This window comes from Lontra canadensis, unplaced genomic scaffold, assembly GCF_010015895.1.
Source record: "Lontra canadensis isolate GAN:19392208 unplaced genomic scaffold, GSC_riverotter_1.0 scaffold23, whole genome shotgun sequence".
NCBI lineage: Eukaryota > Metazoa > Chordata > Mammalia > Carnivora > Mustelidae > Lontra > Lontra canadensis.
The window spans coordinates 12,988,669-13,009,842 of NW_022631017.1; the positions used below are offsets into that span (position 1 = coordinate 12,988,669).

Genomic DNA, 21,174 nt, shown 5'->3' on the forward strand with positions numbered 1-21,174 from the left:
TCTTTCTATTCTCTCACAATGTCATCTCCAGAGAAGGTATTCAAAAAAGTCTCTCCCTTGGAGAAGACAGTGGATGGAAAAGGGCTAGATGGATGGATGGTTGGGTGCACTAACCAAACAACAAATGAGTGACTGAATTAATGAATGAACTTAGAACCATTTGTCTTTTCAATTGTTGATGAGAAAATATTATAACCTTGTTAGAACCATTTATCCATTTATTTAATGAGCACTTTTATCCACTTATTTAGTATTTTCTTACTTCAACTGAGCATTGGTAATTAGAAGTATAGAATTGAAAATTACTCTCCTACTTACACTGGCCCGTCCCCACTTGATATGTCAAGAATTTTGGTTACAAATCAATAGAGATCGATTATCTACCTCTTTAATCTACTGAAAAGTATAACATGACAAACTGTTAAGCGTTTGTATCTATCTATCCAGGACTAAAAGAACTAACCATCCCCAAAACTTTTCTTATTTTGACAATGACAGCTGTTGTTAAGTAACAAGGTTAAGTAACTGGTGCCTGTCCTGACATTTTCCCCACACATTAGACAGGTCAAAAAGTAACTTATCCTAAAATTTTTATTTTTTATCCTAGAATTTTTAAAAATAAAAATATAAAGGTAGTCCAAAGTAAGTTTTAATTGGGTAAGTAACAACTTTTGCACAAAGCTGGGTTGAGCAAATAAAAGATTGTGGGGACCTAAGAAAAACAGGCCTAACTAGCTCTTCTTGTACAAAGGAATGGGATCTAAAATGAGTCAAATCTAACACCATAAAGTGATTTCTCAAAGTCCTGATCGCAATTTTACACATGTTAAACCTGATTTTATCTACATTTGGAAATTTTTCTCTATGTGATGGTCAATATAGATGTGATATAATAATTATGCTTGAATAACAACATTCCTGTGGCAAAATTGAGGCTCAGTTTTGGAAGTTCTGAAGAAAGACACATGAAAATGTAACCATGGTTATCTGGTGAGGAAAAGAAATTAAGAAGACAGAAGACATTCTGTGCTATGTTTCTGAAATGTTTTATCTTTTCACAATAATCGCATCTTGCATTTTAAGCAGAAAAAAATCTAAAATTTTGTTTACATTTGGCTTCTGGAGTTTATGTGATAAATTATTCCCAGAAGATTTCTAGTCTATATTATAAAGATGTCTACTCATATTCATATCAATCCTTTCTCATTCATTGTGCGTAAAGACATAACCATCTCAATGAATATAAGACTGCAGAGATCAGAGCACAGACACTAGAAGCTGTGTGTTATCACCATAGTGGAAACATTATTGCCAGCCAAAGTTTTCACAAGGTCACGGTTTCCTTAAACTGGAACTGAAGAAAATAAAGGCCATTATTATCGTGAGTTGGAAAGCAATTCTGCAAACCTAGTTATCTATGTAATACAAATTTTTAAAAGATTTTATTTATTTGACAGAGATTACAGAGAGGTGGGGGGTGGACAGAGTGGACAGAGAGGTGGGGGGGTGGACAGAGGTGGCGAGGGGAAGCAGGCTCCCTGCTGAGCAGAGAGCCTGCTGTGGGGCTCCGATCCCAGGGCCCTGAGACCGTGACCTGAGTCGAAGGCAGAGGCTTAACCCACTGAGTCACTCAGGTGCCCCTATAATAAATTTACTACAGATTACTAAGTATCTGTGTGTCTCTGATCGAAGTCTACAATTACATTCTACACAACACACATACTGCAAATTCACAACCTTCTGTAAAGCAACAGAGCCTTCAAAATAATGGCTTGAATTGGAAACACTTCTGCATTTAAAGCTCTTACCTGTTTAACTAGTTTCAGAAAAGACCTTGGAACCCGTAATAATAACTTGAGTTTATTGCTTAGATAACTGCAGAGAGGAATAAGGTGCACGTTTTTGAAGAGTACAAGAACTAGATTTTATGAATCTACTAGTTATTTTAAAATAGTAACATCGGATCATAACTCATTTATCAAACACTGGAAATTAGATGTGGCACATGAGCAATTTTTCAAATAGCCGAAGTTAGCCATTTCAAATGTCTTTTATTTTTAACAACAATCTATGAAAACTGTGTCATTTTCTCACCTAGCTGAGCAGAATATATGGAGCAGAAATTACCTTTGTGCCGGGGGTCAGGGACATTAGTTATCACACTACATGAGACACTTCACAATTACTAAGGTTTTTAGAGATGGTTTGGCTCCTCTGCGGTCTGTTTTTCCCAGCATGCCTGCAGCCTCCCTTTTCATTTTTTTTCCTAATACGCCACACCCTAGGAACTTAGTAATAAATGAAAGTAACCAGTGAAACCTGATAAGCAAGCTTGCCTAATCTGTACACTTAATTTTACACTCAAGCCTGAGTTGAAAAGACTCTGATAGGAAACTCTGATAAGGACTTCATTCCACTCAAGTGGTTTACCTTTACCCCTCAACTCAGTACGCTGCTCTGTGTCAAGTCCAGGCTGTCCCTTGATCTAGGTGGGTGAGATGGTAGGAAAATCGGTCACCACATAATAAAAACAACCCAGTTTAGGTTATTCGTGTGCCTATGACAGCTGCAGTTGTCGAGAGTGGATCTCGATAAACAGGACCCCTCTCGCCCATTCAGCTATAAACAATTCGAGTAATAAAGGAAAAATGGAATCATTGCCAAGAGGCGTTTGTTGGAAGTGTGAGACCCAACCAGGTCTACTGATGAAACTACAGTATTAGGAAGATTTTCCCACTCGATCCTCAGCAGCCCTGAACCTAAGCAGGCCTGTGGGATAAGGGCTCCCTTCTAAGAAAAGAAGGAAAGAGCTGAGTTGTGCATTCTTGGTGTGTCTTAATTTACCATCCCACTGAGCAGATGTTTACAGCTTTAATTTCATGTATCACCAGGCTTCCATTGCTTCATCTTGTCCTCCTTCTCTCATTACAGGTGCCAAGGGCTAAACTAACCCTACTCCTCCTGAGGCTGAATCTCATCAGTGTCAAGAGTTCATAAAAAGACCCTTTTTGGTTATTTATTTATACACTATCCCTGTTTTCTTTCCTGCCACAGGCAACGACATGAATATAGTTTATATGTTTTCCTGAGTTTGTACGCAACCGCGTGAAAAGTATCGTTGTTGGAGTATATATTTTTAAAACTTTAGATATATGCACATACTCATACTCATGGTCCATTCTGTGACTTACTTTTCTTACTTACCATGTTTTTAAGGCCTGCCTCTGCTATTATATGTACATAAGTTCATTACTTCTAAATGTTACACATTTCTCCAAGATGTGCAATTGTGACACTTCGCTCCTTATTCCCGGAAGTAATGGGCATCCTGATTCCTCCACAACCTCATGCTTGTCCCATTATGGTCCTGACCACATCACTGAGCTGTGGGTACCTAATTTCATCGCGTACTGCCAAATCACTGCCTAGAGTGGCTGAGCCAATCTCCATTCCTTCCAGCAATGCAATAGGGTTCCTATTCCTGAAAATCCCCACCAAATTTTATTTTATCTTTCTTTTTTTTTGCCTTTCTCATGGGTGTAAGCTAGTATCTCATTGATTTAAAATTCACATTTCTGGGGCACCTGGGTGGCTCAGTGGTTTAAGCCTCTGCCTTCAGCTCAGGTCATGGTCTCAGGGTCCTGGGATCGAGCCCCGAATCAAGGTCTCTGCTCAGTGGGGAGCCTGCTTCTCCCTCTCTCTCTGCCTGCCTCTCTGCCTACTTGTGATCTCTCTCTGTCAAATAAATAAATAAAATCTTTTTAAAAAATAAATAAAATAAAATTCACATTTCTGATTACTGACAGTGTGGACAGCTCTTTATATATGTGTTAGGAACCTGGGTTCCTGTAAGTAATATGTCATATCCTTTGCCCGTTTTCTGTATGTTCCCTGGAATTTTCTGAATGATTTGTATATGCAGATGTGTGCCAAATGTTGGTCCCTTGCCTGTTGAAGAGTTGCAAATTATCTTCCTTTAGACTTTCATCTACTTCTAAATTTTGTTCAGTATGTCCTTTGCAAAATAGAAATTCTTCTTTTTTTTTTCAATTAAATTCCTAAATTATTTTGCTTTACGATACTTTTGTTCTGACATCTAAATGAGCCCATACTTCTTCTTATGACAGTTCAGGGTAAACCACTCACAGGTACTGTTTCCCACACAACCAAGTTGGGAAGATACATATAACCTATTTTATCTATATAAAAATAGCACCTTTTTGCTTCCAGTTAAAGTTGTTTTGTTTTAGTATTGGGGTGGTATGGGCAGACAGATTTATTAATGACAGAATATAAATTGAACAAAAACATTCCTCTAATCCTACAGCGACTACAAACCAAATTACTCTGGACAGTAGGTTAACAAATGGGAAGAGAGGAAGTGGGCTGTCAACACCTGTCCAAAAACTCACAAATTAAGCCCCTCCTAAATCAAGCCTAAGTCCTTGGGCACCTGGGTGGCTCAGTCAGTTAAGTGTCTGCCTGCAGCTCAGGTCATGATCCCAAGGTTCTGGGATCGAGTACAACACCAGGCCTTCTGCTCCGTAGGGAGTCTGCCTCTCCCTTTTCCCCCTGGCTCCTCCCCACTGCTCATGCTGTGTGTGTGTGTGTGTGTGTGTGTGTGTGTGTGTGTGTGTGTGAAATAAATAAGTAAAATCTTTAACAACAACAACAACAAAAATCAAGTCTAAACCCAAATCTTGAGGGTGATGGTCCAAAATGATTGTCTATAGATTGACATGGAGTCCCCATGTTCTTTTACTGTGGACCTGCCTTACTGTGGGACTTCTGACACAGAACAAGGTGTATCCTTAACAGGGGTTTTTGTTTTGTTTTGTTTTGTTTAACTTTTTATTTTGAGAGAATTGTGGATTCATACACGGTTATAAGGAATAATACCAAGAGATCTGGTATACTCTTTCCCCAGTATTCTCAATGGTAACAACTTGTACAAACAATTACAGTATACTATCATAATAAGCAAGATATTGACATTGACTCTATGTATGTATGTCAGTGTGTTCTCCACATCTCCAATTTCGTCAAGAATGTTATAGTAATGAAATCATACAGTGTGTGACCTTTTAGGCTTGCATTTTTTCCACCTAATCTGCCACGAATCTGGAGGCTCATCCAAGTTGTCCTGTGTCTATTCCCTTTTCTCACTGAGCAGTATTTCATGGTGTGGAAGTTGCACTATTTGTTAAACCGTTCACTCACTGCAAGACATCTGGGTTGTTTCTAGTTTTTGACTCTTATGAATAAAGCTAGTATCAACTTCTGCGTTTGGGTATTTATGTGGTCATAAGTCTTTCATTTCTGAGGGAAATATGATCAGTAAGTTGTATAGTGGTGGCATATTTAATACATTAAGAAACTTGCAAAAAGGGGTGCCAGGTGGCTCAGTAGGTTAAGCGTCTCCCTTGGGGTCAGATCATGATCCCAGTGTCCTGGGATGGAGCCCCGAGCTGGGCTCTCTGCTCTGTGGGGAGCCTACTTCTCCCTCTGCCTCCCTCTCCCTCTGCCTTCTCCTCTAAGAAGAGAAAAGGAAAAAAGAAAAGAAAAGAAAAGAAAAGAAAAGAAAAGAAAAGAGAAGAAAAGGAAGAAACTTGCAAATGATTTTCCAGACTGGCTGTACCATTTCAAAATCCCACCAGGAATGTATGAGTGATTCAACCTTCCATGTCTTCACCAATATTTGGTGTTGTCACCATTTTTATTTCGCTGTTCTGATAGGTGTATACTGATAATTCATAGTTTAAACTTGCATTTCCCTCATAGCTAATGATGTTGAATATCTTCTCATGTGCTTTTTTATTATCCAAATATTCTCTTTGGTGAATGTTTCTTCATGTCTTTCCCATTTTCTAACTGAAGTATTTGGGTTTTATACTGTTAAATATTACAAGTTCTTTATTCATTCTACATACTAGTCCTGTGTCAGGTATGTGGTTTACTAGAGTTGCTTCTATTCTGTAACATGGCTTTTCATTCTCTTAGCTAGTTTTGTTTTTTACCTCCAGAACAAAAGGTTTTAATTTTAAAGTAGTTCAACTTTATCAATTTTTCCTTTTAGAGATTGTGCTTTTGCTGCTACATGTAAGAACTTTCTATCTAATCCTGGATTCCAAAGGTTTTCTCTTATATTGTTACCAAAGATTTCATAGCTTTTATGTTTGACGTTTAAGACCATGATCCAGGGGCGCCTGGGTGGCTCAGTGGGTTAAGCCTCTGCTTTCGGCTCAGGTCATGATCTCAGGGTCTTGGGATCGAGCCCCGCATTGGGCTCTCTGCTTGGCATGGAGCCTGTTTCCCCCCCCCCCATCTGTCTGCTTCTCTGCTTATTTGTGATCTGTCAAAAAAAAAAAAAAAAAGACCATGATCCATTTTGAGTTACTTTTTGTATACACTGTAAAACTTGGATTGAGGCTCTTTTTATTTTTTTGGCCTGTGGATGTTCAGCTGCCCTGGCCTCTCCCCATTTTTAGATCCTCTTTGATTTCTTTCACCAGTGTTTTGTAGTTTTCAGCATACAAGTCTTATACATGTTTTAAGAGATTTACCCCATGTATTTCATTTTTGAGTGGCTGTAAATGGTAGTGTATTTTTAATTTTAACACCTATATTCACTACTAGTATATGGAAACAATCAATTTTGATGTTTATATTGTATTCTGTAATCTTACTTACGTGTTCTAGAAGTTTTGGTAGATTCCTTGGGACTTTCTTACATAGACAGTCATATCGTCTGTAAACAAGAATAGTTTTTTATCTTCCTTTCTGATCTGTATGCCCTTTATTTTCCTTTTTTTGTGGTATGAAATTGGCTGAAGTTTTCAGCATTTTGTTGAATAAAAACAGAAGAGCAGGGAGAGCAGACATTCTTATTTTGTTCCCAGTGTCAGTGGGAAAGCATCAGGATTTCACATTAACTACAATGTTAGCGGATTTTTTTTGGTAGATGTTCTTTATGAAATTGAGGAACTTTCTATTTCTATTATCCAGAGTAATTTTCATGAGTGACTGCTTAATTTTTTAAATTAATTAATTAATTAATTTTGAGAGAGAGTGAGCCAGACAGAGCAGCGTGGAGGATCAGAGGGAGGGAGAGAATATTTTTTAATTTTTTATTTCTTAGAGAGAGAGTTAGTGAGTGGGGTGGGGGGTTGAGAAGAGCAGGAGGAGAGGGAGAGAGAGAATCTTAAACGGGGCCCATGCCCAATGTGGAGCCCTCTTTGGGCCCTGACCTCCTGACCCTGGGATCATGACATGAGCCAAATCAAGAGTCAGATGCCTAACCAACCTAGCCACCAGGAGCCCCTGCATTTAAAATAAGTTATTTACTTTTTTGATAGAGACTGGGGCAGAGGGAGAGCAAGAATCATTTATTTTTATTTTTTTTAGAGAGAAAGTGAGAGCACTGTGGGGTATGGAGGGGGTCAGAGGGAGAGACTCTTAAGCAGGGTCCCTGCTGAGCGTGAAGCCTGAAGCGGGGCTCGATCTCATGATGCTGGGATCATGACCTGAGCCAAAACCAAGCATCTGACACTTAACCGACTGAGCCACCCAGACGCCCTGTAACTGCTGAATTTTGTCAAGTGTCTCCTCTGCATCATTTAATGAATGGTCTGTAATTCAAAGTCCTACTGTTAATGAGGAAGAGTTGAGTAAGTTCCAGCCTTCAGGATACGCCTCTGGAATAAAGCCAACTGGGTTTACCTTCAAGTAGGGAGAAAACACACCGGCCAGAAAAAGTTGAATTGACGTTGCTGTTTTTCAAGAACTCCCCTGCTATGGACTGAGAAATACGGACAGGGTAGAAAGGGTTGAAACTGTTTAGCTAATATTTTTACCAAAGTCTGCCAAACTTGTATCCTTCAGGATTTGCTTTGGCAAGTTTGCGGAGGCAGCAGAGTGGCTAAGGGTAGGGAGGGGGCAAGGAGGGCCAGACTGACTGGCTCTCCATGGCGGTTTGCTAACAAAGTGGCGAGTATTTTGGATTCCTTTTAACCTGACTCTCAATCTCATTCTATGTTCTCTGTTCAAATAAAAATTCCATTAACTAAGAGAATTGTTGTCTAAATAAAGACTTCAGAATCTAACCCATAAAAGGCTCTCTGTTTACTTAGAAATTTCTGTGCTCAGAAAAGATTACTCAACTTCTTAATTTCAGGATTTTTATCTCTCTTTTTTCCAACCTATGATCATCTCCCTGTGGTCTGGAATCACGATTTTTTCTTAGGTCATATGACATAAACATTCAGATTTTTATAGAAAATGGAAAACATCCTCTTTGAACAAGCAAAGCCTGTCTCTTAAGCTGAAATTCAACCCTTCACCTATTTAACTAAATGAAGACCGTCTCTTGAAACAAAGTTTGTGAAGTTAGAAGATAAAAGGCTTTAGAAAAGAAGAGTGGGTACTAGTTTTTAATAGGAGTAGTCCCATTTCCTACTCATCATCAGGACTTTTTATTTTAAACTTTGCTGAGTTTCTGCATTCAGGATGTTTTTTGGGATACAAATTGGTAAGTTTGTATGGAATTTACAAACTGCTGTGTAAAGACAGGGCTGAAGGGATCTTAGGGAAGGCCAGCTACCTTGGCAAAGGTCTTCTGCTGTAACACTTATCCTGTTGCCTAAGAGAAACACATCTGCTGAAATGGACTGGGGGCTGCAATGGTCTTTGTTTTCTTCCACCTATAAAGTCGAATCACATGGAGGGATGCAAGGGAAGGAAAGAAGATAAACATCAGGACCTAATCTCTTAGCAGAAGTTGAGATAAATGGCTCTGACTTTTGAATGGAGATCCCTCCTTTGTCCCAAGCTTCCTGATTTCCCTCCCGGTCCTCACTGTGAGGTGTTCGTGGATGCTCTACTCTCCCCCCATTCACAGCAGATGCCTGTTCTTTATAACCCTCAGCCCTCGGGTCTAAGTACATGAGAGTCATGTGGGCAGGCCGAAGCATGGGGCCAATTCTCCTTAAAAGCTGTTTTATGTTTTCAGCTTCCAAGAATACTTTCCAGAGATCCCAAGGGATCACCTCCACTTCCCCAACAGCTCACATTAGCATCAAGACAGCATCCTGGATGTCCAAGCAGGAAATATCACAGACTGTCTAGTCTAGCCTGCTCCTTGTAGACGGAGTAAACTAAAGCCAAGGCAGGCGGATGGGGAGTGACTTTTACCAGGTCACTAGACCCAGTTATCCTTGATCCCTGGGCAGGGTCTCCCTCTCATCCCAATATCACAAGGGCATAAAACTTGAGGGAGGGTTGGGCTGTGCTGAGGACTGGTCAGTTCTCTTTTCTCTTCCTCTCAGCTTTCCCAGCTCTGACCAATTGGTTTGGAGCTCTCAGTGGTCAAAGCCTAAACGTCAAAAGGTTAGTTTCAGCCTCAGTATTGGGAGATCCTGCAGCCCGGTACTCTGGGCTCCCTCCGCCTATAACGACACCCTCTGATGCCTGTTGTCCTCTCCTTGTTAATTCTTTGTTCTCCAAGCAATCTCTTCAGCTCTTTCCCCTGGGTTCTAGGCTCAGATGGATGATCCAGGGGGGAAAAGGGAAGGCACTGGAGCATGTTAGCTGAGCCTGAAACTCAGCTGCCAGGTCTGATTTCAACACTCAAGTCAATAATTGTGTCTGTTACAAGTGAGTGGAGGGCCCTCCGCCTTTACCTTGGGGGTTCTGGATAATAGCTATTACAGACATGCATAACTCCAGGAGGATATTCCCAGAGTACAAGGACTCTGGCTGGGCAGAAAGGAGCCTCCAAGTTCCCCTCCCTCCCCTCCTCACTCAGGCAAATGGCCCAAGGTTCTGGGCTGCAGGTGGGAACTGTGATGACAGCAAAGCTTGGAACTCTCCTCTAGTGCCTACACTTGACTGTTCCCTCCATCTCTGTCGCACACCAAGTTAGAGAGCGTGGAAATGAGCAACTGGTCAGCAATGGGCTCTTTTTTTTTTTTTTTTTTTTAAGATATATTTATTTGAGAGAGAGCACGCTAGAGAGATAGAGCATGCACGGGGGCAAGTGTGCACAAGCATGGGTGGGGGGGGGGGGGGGGGCGGAGGGAAGCAGAGGGAAAGGGAGAAACAGACTCCGGAAGGGCATAGAGCCCAGTGCCGGGCTCTGGCTCCATCCCAGGACTCTTCAAATGTGACCTGAGCTGAAGGCAGACAATTAATTGACTTAGTCACTCAGGCTCCCCTCAGTGATGAGTTGATGGGTTCTTTAAAGCCTGGGGGATGAAGCTGACCCACCATACCTCTTCTCTCTGCACTGAATGTGTTTGGAAAAAACAAAATAAAAACTATGCAGTTACCTACCTTGTGCCCCACACCACACACAACATAGAAAACAAAAATGGGATTTCAAGTGTGTTGGGAACCAAGGCTCAAATAAATACATTTCTTTGCTTCACAGCTTAGTGGGCTTTGTAAATCTCCCAGTGGAGTAAACATGTTTCCTGGGGACACTATTAGGAAACAGCTGTCCTAGAGCTGTCTTAAGAACTGATTCAAGGAAGTATGCAAACGTTCTTCAAGGACTACTTTTTTAAAACTATGCACATGTATTGTAGGCAACTAGAACTTGAAAATAAGGTTGCCCCTTGAAAGTTACACTATATCAATAAATAGGGAATTGGAAACAGAATTAGGGAACGTGAACCTGATTAAAACATTAGCATATCTAAAGAATAAATGGAAATTAGAGCAAGGCCAATTTAGGAGGCAAGTGTGACCATAATCACACTTTATGTGGGATTATCGACTAATAATCTCTGCCACTGGAAGAGGGTGTTGCCTGCATAGTCCAGTTGTTTGGTGCTGGTGGCAGAAATACCCACATGGAGGTGACAAAATCTCTCTCCTTGACCCAACCAAAGTCAGGTTTCTCTGAGCTCCTTTTCCAAGGAGGTCTCATCCTCGGGCTCTCTACTGCCTGCTAAGTCAGTTTAGAGAGAACCCTGTACCATATTGGAACACCATTGATATCTGATCAAGTTTCTCATCCTCCACCTTTGATGTACCAGTCTTGACCTGTATTTAGCAGGAATCCTGTTAAGTGAACTTAGCAAGAATCCCCCTATCCTTGATGTCTCCTCTTAACAATTTTCCATCTGTTTGCTGACTGGAAATCCCCAGATATCTTCAGAGTGAAGCCCGATCTCTCTCCCCAGTTGCCATAGTCTTGACCCCTGTTGCAATATAAATAAAGTCTTCCTTACTGTTCGAATAAGTGTCAGAATATTTTTTTTGTTTTGTTTTTACTTAAACAGGGGTGAGGGATGGGAAGGATCCAGTACTCCTACTTGCTGCCTTCAAACATTAGAACTACTAAAAGGATCAGCCTTGTTTTTCTTTCATGCTTGTCTAACTACCTCGGGTGGTCCCTACCTTCCAAAGTTGTTCTCAGGATGAAGAAAATTCCCATCACCATTTTATAGTTCTCGGTATTAATAAGTGGGCATTGATGCTGTTTATATATTTCTGTGATTAAGTTAAGCACTGAGCGGTATCGCCAAGTTCAAGCACATTGACAAAAGTCAAGTTTCTAGGGCTGCAAAAGAGACAACCAGAAGGTGAGATCTGGCCACAGTGAGCTACAGCAAGAATCCATGCTAGAGCTGAGATGACACAGCTACCTAACGAACACCAGCCACCAGAAGTCAACAGGGAGTTAGAGATAGGAAATAATGTGGGTGATACCAACTATTTGGGCTGCTGCACTCAGAATCGAATCCTCCTTCTCTCTCACTGCCTACATCCCAAGACTCCATTATATCTTGTGTTTCTAACCTCTATCTCTCAGATCTACCAATGGCTTTATCCTGACTTGGAAATCTTATTAAAATGCAGATTCTGTTCAGAGGTCCAAGCAGGGGTGGGGATAGGAGTCTGCATTTCTAGCAAGTTCGCAGGTGTTTTGATGCTGCTGGTCCACTGATCCCCCCCCACCACCTTTGAGCACAAGAGGCAGGTGCCATCATCTTTAGTCTTGGAGTATTGCCACAAACTCCTAATTGGTTTTTCTGTCTCTTTCCAATCCATTTCCCACCCCACAGCCAGTGTGGTCTTCCAAAAATCAAATCTGAACAAGTTCCTCCACTTTTCCTTGTTTCCCATTGCCCTGGGCGCCCTCAGATCCTGCTCTTGCCTCCCACTGCACCTTCAGGCTCCCACTCCTATCTCACGCTCACTGTTCCAGCCCTGGTGAATTAGGCTCAGTTCCTGTGAGCACCGTGTGATCTGTGTTTCTGAACTTTCTCAGAAGTTCTTCTCATTTTACAAACATTATTTTCCTTCTAACTCCCATCTTCATCCCTCCCAACACCTCCAGGCTTTTGCAATCCAGTTATATACCCTTCTGTTGTGATTCTATAATACCCTGGACTTTCATCATTGTACTTATGAACCTATATAATTGAAGTTTCTATCATTAGATTATGAATGGAGGAGAGAAAGAAGTACCTGTATTTTTCCATTGTGTCTCCATCCCATTGTTTTGCAGTATAGACATGTTTAAAATATATTTATTAATTTGAATTTATTGAATTGAACTGGAAAAAGGAGAGCATTCAGGAAATAGAAGCCTCCCTGGGTTTCAAACTTATATCCCATTTGGTCTTCTTCATAGTCACATCAAAGTTACTGCATGCTAAGGATAAAATTGATTAGGTTATCAAACTGAACCACAGTCTAAAGCTTTCTAACTACTTTAGAATAAAACCAGTCTTGCAGTTCTGTTTTAAGTTCTGTCTTACCTAAGCAATACAGAGTACATATTTTATATATAAAACAAGGCAGATCTGACCAGCTGTTCTTTACTTTTACAGAAGAGATAGCAAATGTAAACAAAAATGCAGTAAGATAGGCAAAGTAAGGAAAGACTGGATGGCAAGTGGGGAGACAGGTTAAATGTGAGGCTGCTCTGTGAGGGGCCCTTCTAGAGAGGTTTCGCATGATAGCTAAGCAGTTCTTTAATCTTAGTATGTGAGATGCTGTAAATGAGTCTTACCTCATTTAATTATAATTTTTAACAAAATCTCAAAACTTTACATCACGTTCTGAGATCTCATAATGTATCATTTAAAAAATCGTAATGGGGGGTGCCTGGGGGCTCAGTCTTTAAGTGTCTGCCTTCGGCTCAAGTCATGATCCTAGGGTCCTGGAATCGAGCCCCACATCGGGCTCCCTGCTCCACGGGAAGCTTGCTTCTCCCTCTCCCACTCCCCCTGCTTGTGTTCCCTCTCTCACTGTGTCTCTCTCTGTCAAGTAAATAAATAAAATCTTTAAAAAAATTTTTTTAACTAAAAATTCATAATAGAATCTTCTCAAGAGTAAAACAGTGGCTCAGTTGGTTAAGCATCTGCCTTCTGCTTGGGTCATGATCCCAGGGTCATGGGATCAAGCCCCCTGTTGGGCTCCCTGCTCAGCGTGAGTCTGCTTCTCCCTCTTCTCCCTGCTCCCGCTCTCTCTTGCACTATCTCTGCCTCTCTCTCCAATAAATAAATAAAATCTTAAAAAAAGGAGTAAAACAGATGCACATGCTTACCATAAAAGTCTATGTTGTTGGAGTATAGCAATGCAATAGGTTGATTTATATCATTATATACAAAATTATAACTAGCAATCTGTTGTATTTTCATATTTTTTTCACTATGCTTTGCTTTTATTTTTTAAAGGAAGGAATAGCATAATGAAAGCACTAGGATATAGCTTGCCTTCTTGTTTTCTCATTGTTACCAGATCCTAAATCTCGCCTCTGATGTGGCTCGGGACTCTGGTGTAGAATATATTACTTCATTCCCACGAAGGTATTACCTGACATGGAAAAGGTCACCTCTGGGAGCCCACCTGGCTCACTGGATGAATTCCTCACTAGTAAACAATACGCTCATTGTCTTTCCTTGGTCCTTGTTCCAGAGCCATGCCTAATGGAGGCCAGCAGCAGCTGCCCAAACTCACCTTCTTGGAAGGAATGAAAAGAAAGAAGAAACAGAGAAAGCTGGAGTTAGGGAGTAATTCAATGTATCAAAGTATCTTTCATGTTTTCTGTGTGAGAATATTGAACATTTTCACAAGTGTGAATTTACTTTTAACACAAATATGATAAACCTATTTATTGAGTACCTCGGACATGCCGAAACTTTAAATATGTATTTTATTTTGTCTCTGTGACAGGACGATTAGGTATTATACGGCCCAACTAAACTGAGGCCCAGAGAGAATCAGTCGTAGTCAGTGGCCGATCGGGGATTCAGCCTTGGATCAGCCTCATTTCTAAACCTAGCTCTTCCCTCTAAGCTCTGCTGCCTTTGAGAAAGCAAATCACCAAAGACAAACGCATAGTTAAAAAATAAAGACAGAGCTAAAAACGAATATGCAGGCATGACCAGAGTCTATCCGAGTATCCAAAGAGCACGTGAACGCCGGGCACTGGACCCCTGCGGGATTGCTGTCCTCGCGGGGAGAGCTCCTCTCCAAACCAGCTGCTGTAACTGTGGCTGCGTGTTACTTAGGAAAACTGCAGAGCGCCGAGCGGAGGGAGCGCGAGAGAACTGCAACCGGATTTAAGATGTCAGAGTCTGTAAAATATGTATTTAGTTTGTCCAGTTCATTTCCACTGCCACTTCCCCCCTTGTAACTCTCCACTCTTCCAGCTTGCCCTCCCCGCAGCCCTTCTCTACACCCCCAGGAAATCAGATCCTTCGTCCCAATCTTCTGTGGCTGCTCGCTGGTTCAAGGATCAGGTTAAGCATCCTTTACGTGGCGTCTCAGGCCCTCCACGTTCAGGCCCCTGCTCTGCGCACAGGCTTCCACTTCTTGCCATCTAACCACCTGTGTGCTGCGCGCTCCGGACGCCCTGGCCTCTTCCTCCCTCGGCGTCTTCGCACACCGAGGCTGTTCTCCTGTCCCCCGCCTTTAGCTTTCCCAAGTCCCACTCACTCTCCCAGTCTCGGCTTAGAAGCCACTTTTTAAGGAAAGCCTTTCCTGGCTGATTCCTCCCCCGTGGTCTCCTCCCCCGCCATCTAATTAGATCTTCCAGACTGCTCCACCAGTACTTTTCATGTCACCAACCGCAGTACACATTATACACTTGCCTGATTATTTTTAACGTCTGCAAGTGTTACAAGGGCTGCCACACTGCTGGACCTTAGTAACTTGAATGAATGGAGAGACTTGAACTGGGTTTTCATTGTCACCATCATCAACCTATCAGGCAATATTTCGCGTCCCTCACTGCTGCTATCACTGGTATGCCCGCCCCTGTGGGCTTGGCAAAGCCCTGGTGGAGAGCAGCCCCCCTCCCCCACCTCGCGCTCAGGAGCTCGGGGGAGGACCTGGACACAGCGGGGCTCGGGGTAGGTCTCAAGGCCAGGTGTCCTCCTGGCTCCCAGGTTCACATGCATTGGGGGAGGAGCGGCGGAAGAAAAAAGAGAGACTGAATCAGGGAACGCCCCGTACCTAGAGGGGACCGCGGGCGGCGCCTACTGCGCCTCCCGCCTCAAGGCCAGCAGCCGCCGGGGACCTCGACTTCCTCCTTTGGGGGCCGGCGCGCGGGGCTGGGCTGGGCTGGGCGGGGCGGGCGACGCCTCCGTCGGGCTGGGCTCCCGGCCGCCCCAATGGGATTCGGTGCGGGGCCGCGGCTGCGCCCAGTCCCGGCGGCGCGCTCGGCCGCGGAGGAGGCTGCCCGGCCGGGGCAGCGGAGGCGCTGCGCTGCGCTCCGCGAGGGGAGGCCGAGCGTGCCAAGCTGGCGCCCGGCGGGGCCATGGTGGCCGGCTCCCGCGGCCTCCTGGCCCTCCTGTTTGTGGTCTCCGCCCCGCTCCGGCTGCAGGCGGGCGAGCTGGGTGAGTGGAGGGCGGGCGGCGGGGCAGGGCGGGCTGGGTGGGCCTGGAGCGACCCGGCGCGGGAGGAAATGGGTCACCGCCTGATCCCCGCGGGGTCCTGCTCTTTCTGGCGGACGGCGGCTCGAGTATAAAATAAGTTACAAAATTCCAATCGTTCCCCCACCCAACTCCTTCCTTCCCCGCTCGACCAGAGAAGCAACTTGACACCTCCCGCGTCCCCTCTGCTTTCCCCGCAGCCGGGCTGACTCTGCTTCCAGACTTCCTGACTCCGCCGGCCCCGGGAGAAGTGACATGGCCCCGGGGGTCGCGCGCTGACGACCCCGGCCGCCTTAGGGGAGAGTCGTGAGCGGGGACGGTGATCGCAAGCCTCCTTGACAGGGCTCCTCAGCTGGACGCCTGGGCCCTCCCGGTCCGCTGTCCTCCCTGCGCGGCTGCGACCCGAGGGTGTGCGTTTGCCGCTCGTAGGAATGGGGGGCGGGGGGAGGGGAAAGGTTCCCCCGAAGTTGGGGAGGAGGGCCGCCTCACCTGTGTGCTGCTTGCGCCCCAAGTTGTCATGTGGCTCGGCTCTTTCCTGGGTGTTTGAGCGAGTCGATTCCCGACCAGGCTGGTCTTGGACCTGGTCCTTGGTTTCAGGTGGGACGTGATTAGCCCACGACCGACTTTACTTCTGCATAGCCACCTGATTAAAGCAATAAACCGTTTTACCACCCAAGCAAATCCTTGTTAATTAGTTCTTTACTGATAGGGCAGCTTTCTGCAATTTTTCAGCTGTTTTTTTCCTTCCCTGCTTGTGCCTCTATACAACGGAGAGTATTGAATGGCACTATCCAGAATATTTTGACAACTCCCCCCACCCCTACCTTGTGTTTTCTAATGAATCCAAATGCTGGCATTTTCTTCACTGAACCAAGTATCCATTCCCAGTCCGAAACATGAATACTCAAGATGTCAGCAGTGGTTCCCAAGTTTGCTTACATACCAATTTGTTTGTTTGGTTTTTTGTTTGTTTGTTTGTTTGTTTGTTTTAAGCTCAAGTTTAGGCACAATATGTCTTGGCACTAACAGAATGCTACGCATATCGTAAAATTTTAATAAATAATGTATGTTTTTATTAAATGTAGGATTTTGATCATAGGTGTTTTAAACATTTAAAAAATGTTTCTCACCTCACTGTTAGAAGATGGGACCTCTATGAATGTGTCCAACAATGTGCCCCTGTCCTCGTCTTGCCACAACTGTCTTCCATTTTTCCAAACGAAGTTTCAGATGTTGGACCTTCATCTAGGCTGTTGAGTGGGCCCTTTGTGTAGAGAGCAGTTCTCTGGGAGCAAGTGTGATTGCTTAGATCTTACTGAGTTTCAAATCTGAGACTTGGTAGCAGCTGACTGGCAGAAGAAAATGTTGTCATTTGAGTTTCCACAAAACATCCTATGTGTTTAGGATGTTAAAAGAGCCAATGAAGGCATAAGTATTCAATCACACAAAAAAAGCAAATCTTAGATTTGGGACATTTTACTGAAAAAAAAATTCTAGGAACTCTGGTCTGATATCTCTGGAGTGATAATCAGTGATTTTTTTTTTTTTTTTTAGTATTTCTCACATCTGTGGTTTTCTAATCAGCCCTTGGTCACTTGTTTTGCAAGTTTACATAAATTTAAACAGGCACTCCCATTTTAGGTCTTGAGATAGGCTACTGGCTACATAGTCGAAGGGTGGTCAGAAGTGATATCAGCAATCTTGATGCTTAGAAGAGGACAGCTCTAGAATAACTTTGGTGAGAAGTTGACCCCATTTATTATATTTTACCTTCATCATTCTCAGAGTCAGCTTAGTCTGTTCTTGGGTCCCAACCTGCCACATCACCACTATCTCCGGAAGCTTTGTAAAGCCCCAACCCCATGTTATGAATCAGAATTGCAAGTGGGTCAGGCCTGGGAATAGGCACTTAAAAAAAAAATTCTCCCAGGTAATTCTGATTCTACTCAGCCTTGAAATGGTGGAAACATTTTATAATTTTAGGATTATAAAATGCTACCATCAATGTCATAGACAATTTAATATTACACTTTTATTCACTGGATTATGTTTCAGGAAACAAATGTGACAATTTAAGTATTTATAAGCCTAGTCAATGAAATTATTCCATTTTTTTATGTCAGAGTCTGGGGAAGCTATACTGGTTCCTTTGTAGGGCTTCTGTTTACCTGAAGGTGCTTTTGCTCAGTTTATTTTTTAAAAAGTGGCCACCTCTTCTAGTATTTATAGCATGCCGGGCCCCAGGCCCCAGGACTAGATGAACAGAATTTGGTCTGATTTCTGCTCCTTCTTATGCCCTTCCTCTGGACCAACTTAACTAAATTTAGATATGGTTTCACATGGTTTTTGATCTTATGTAACATGTATAAATTGACCTTTAGTATTAATGCAATTAGTATAAATTCATAGGCTTGGACTTAGATCTTCATACCTTGATTCTAAGTTTTGAGAACAAAATATCCTAATTTGTGTGATGAATTTTTGCTAACTAGAAATCCCTGATTCTCTCCTCAGGAAAATATTCGTAGATGTATATTAAAGATTTCCTCCATGTGATTTAAGTTTTAGTGAAGAATAAAAATAAGCATTCAGTCTCTAAGGAAACTTTAAGCATAGACTTGGATACTTTAAAATTGCCTTAAAAATTCTGCCCAACTCTCATTTGTTATTATCAGAAGGTCTGATATATAAGATATATAAGATCTCTCCTACATATTTGGTTAGACATGGGACAGTGGATATCTGATGTTCTGGGTGAGTGACTTCTTAAAAAGTAAGCCCGAGCTTATTCTGGTACCTTCTGTATCAGTGTGTATACTTTCCCCAGCCTTTCCATCATCCCATCACTGGGATTCTGTCTACTCTGTTGGACTGCCAGTTCCTGAGGGAGTGACTGGGATTGTCCTTATCCTAGCGCCTGACAGATGTGCTTAATAAATGTTTCTTGGGTTAAACTGAACAATCTTTTCATGTTTAGGCGATATCTTCAAGTTATTTCCTAATTAGTAGAAACTAAGTAATAGGGGTGCCTGGGTGGCTCAGTCACTTAAGTGTCTGCCTTCAGTTCAGGTCATGATCCTGGGCTCCTGGCATCCAGTCCTGCATCAGGGTCCCTGCTCAGCAGAGTCTGCTTCTACCTCTTCTACCTCTGCCTCTCCACCACTTGTGCTCTCTCGGTCTCTCTCTCAAATGAAAAAATAAAATCTTAAAAAAAAAACAAAAAACAGAAACTAAGTAACAAAGAGTCTATTGAAGGTCTTTATGAAGGTTCCTCTGGTGCTTCCCTTAATTAATTGTGTTTAGCAAGCCTGCTCTGTTGGCATACTTATTTCTACATGTCTATATATATATATCAAATAAAAGGACAGCAAAAAGAAGGGAACGTGCCAGCAGACCAGAACGTACCGTATCTTTTGGCTGTAGTAGATGTAACACTCAGAAACACTGAGTTGTATCATATAGTTCAGGAAAAAAAAAGATGTTAAAATGCTAAAGGCTTCATTAAACAAACGAAAGGATGCATTAGGATTTGAACTCTGAATAGTGTCTGAACTAAAGTTATTAGCTTTTTACTTTGTAAATTGAACTCTTTAACCTTGTGGCATTAAAACAGACATGAACAATCACATAGAGAACATAACTTGGAAATAACTTAGACATCTGACATTTACAAGGAATTATGGCTTTATTTTTAAGATGCATGGAGAGGTGAAATTAATTGCAGCATATAACAAAGGTTTTCATCATGTTAAGGCAGAAAAACAAAACAAAACAAAACTTGTTCAGGGAACTATTTCATGTTGAGTTCTGGGTTACTGCTATGTGTCCTGAAGTGCAGAGTCAGCACTATACATGTTAGAGTAACCAGTTGTTTTGCATTTTTTAAGGAGATAATACACATAACCTATCTGGAATGGCACCTAGCCCGTAGGAAAGCCTCAATAAATGCCAATCATCTTCCTGTTCATTACTGTTTATTACGACTTATTTGACAAGTATGGGGGCCCCTTGGTTCTGCCTTCCCCACTTCCTCCAGGACCTTGTTTTCTACCATGCTTCCCCATACTCCCAGCCATTCTGGCTTTCTTACTCTTTCTCAAAGATATCAGACACTCTTTTCTACCTCCCAGCCTTTGCATGTGTTGTTCCCTCTGCCTGGAATAGGCTTGTCTCAAATATCTACATGACTCCCTCTCCCTTCAATCTTCTCAGGGAAAATGGCCCTAACCGCCTGTAACCCTCCTGCTATCCCCCCAGGACTCCTTATTCCCCTTTACTGCCTTCAGTTTTCTCTGGAGCACTACCATCTTCCACCAGAGTGTATCAGTTACACGTTTATTTTATATGCCTGTCTTCCCCCTACAAGAATGTAAGGTCCAGGAGGAGCTTTGTGCTTTGAACAGTGGCCAGCCCATGGTGGGTGCTCAGTCGGGAATGTGTGCTCAGTGAGGATGCGGGAGAAGGCAGTGGAGACCTAGTTCCTGCCCTGTTGAAGACTCAGAGCTGACTCGAGCTGAGAATCAGAACCAGAACAAGACAAAGTAAGAAAATAGTATGTCTAGTCCGACTGTTATTTATAGACAGAAAGTCTGCAAAGGTGGATTTAAACTAGAGCGATTCGTTCAGATATATTTAAAGTTTGGTTTTGAGGATAAATGCAAAAATATTGCCAGACTCTCAAGTTTTTATTTTTCATTAGACTATGGTGTAATTTTGCCTTTTTGCAACTGGAGAGTCATGTTGGTGTCATTTTCCAGATGTTTGTTCTCTGCTTTGTATATAGTTGTTTGCCTGGAAGGTGGGGGAGTGGGAGAGACTTAACTGATGGGAAAAAACCCACATGGTGATTTCTAGCCCAGTGTAGAAATAAGTTCTCTCTGTGAGCCCTTGCATGCTGAGTGCAGACCAGCTGTCAAACTTGACTTCCGGTGACAGCGAAGAAGAGAGGGTTTTGTTTTGTTTTCATTCTTGTTTTTGTTTTTTTGCGGCGGAAAGGGAGGAAAATGAGCGAGAGTAGAGATGAAATGAAGCCTTTTAGAGTCTCCACCAGCACTTGGTACAGTGCCTGGTAAGAAAGAACTCCAGGTAACTATTTCCTGCATCCGCACATGAATGGTGTGGCTGAGGTTTGAGAGAATGAGGTGAAGGGTAATGTTCACTAAGTTGTTTTTGTTTGTTTGTTTGTTTTTTGTTTGTTTTTTAAAGATTTTATTCATTATTTGACAGACAGAGATCACAAGTAGGCAGAGAGGCAGGCAGAGAGAGAGGAAGGGAAGCAGGCTCC

The 21,174-nt window shown here is 42.7% G+C and overlaps 1 protein-coding gene across 1 annotated transcript in view; it reads left to right on the forward strand.

The window, feature by feature from the left end:
- The first annotated feature begins 13,933 nt into the window (after nt 1-13,933).
- Nucleotides 13,934-21,174, forward strand: part of DCBLD1 (discoidin, CUB and LCCL domain containing 1) — a 65,021-nt gene continuing 57,780 nt past the window's right edge. The window contains 6 exon segments of the mRNA XM_032861962.1: nt 13,934-14,024; nt 14,403-14,583; nt 14,667-14,846; nt 15,132-15,310; nt 15,313-15,716; nt 15,719-15,854. Coding sequence (XP_032717853.1) covers nt 13,934-14,024; nt 14,403-14,583; nt 14,667-14,846; nt 15,132-15,310; nt 15,313-15,716; nt 15,719-15,854 — 1,171 coding nt within the window.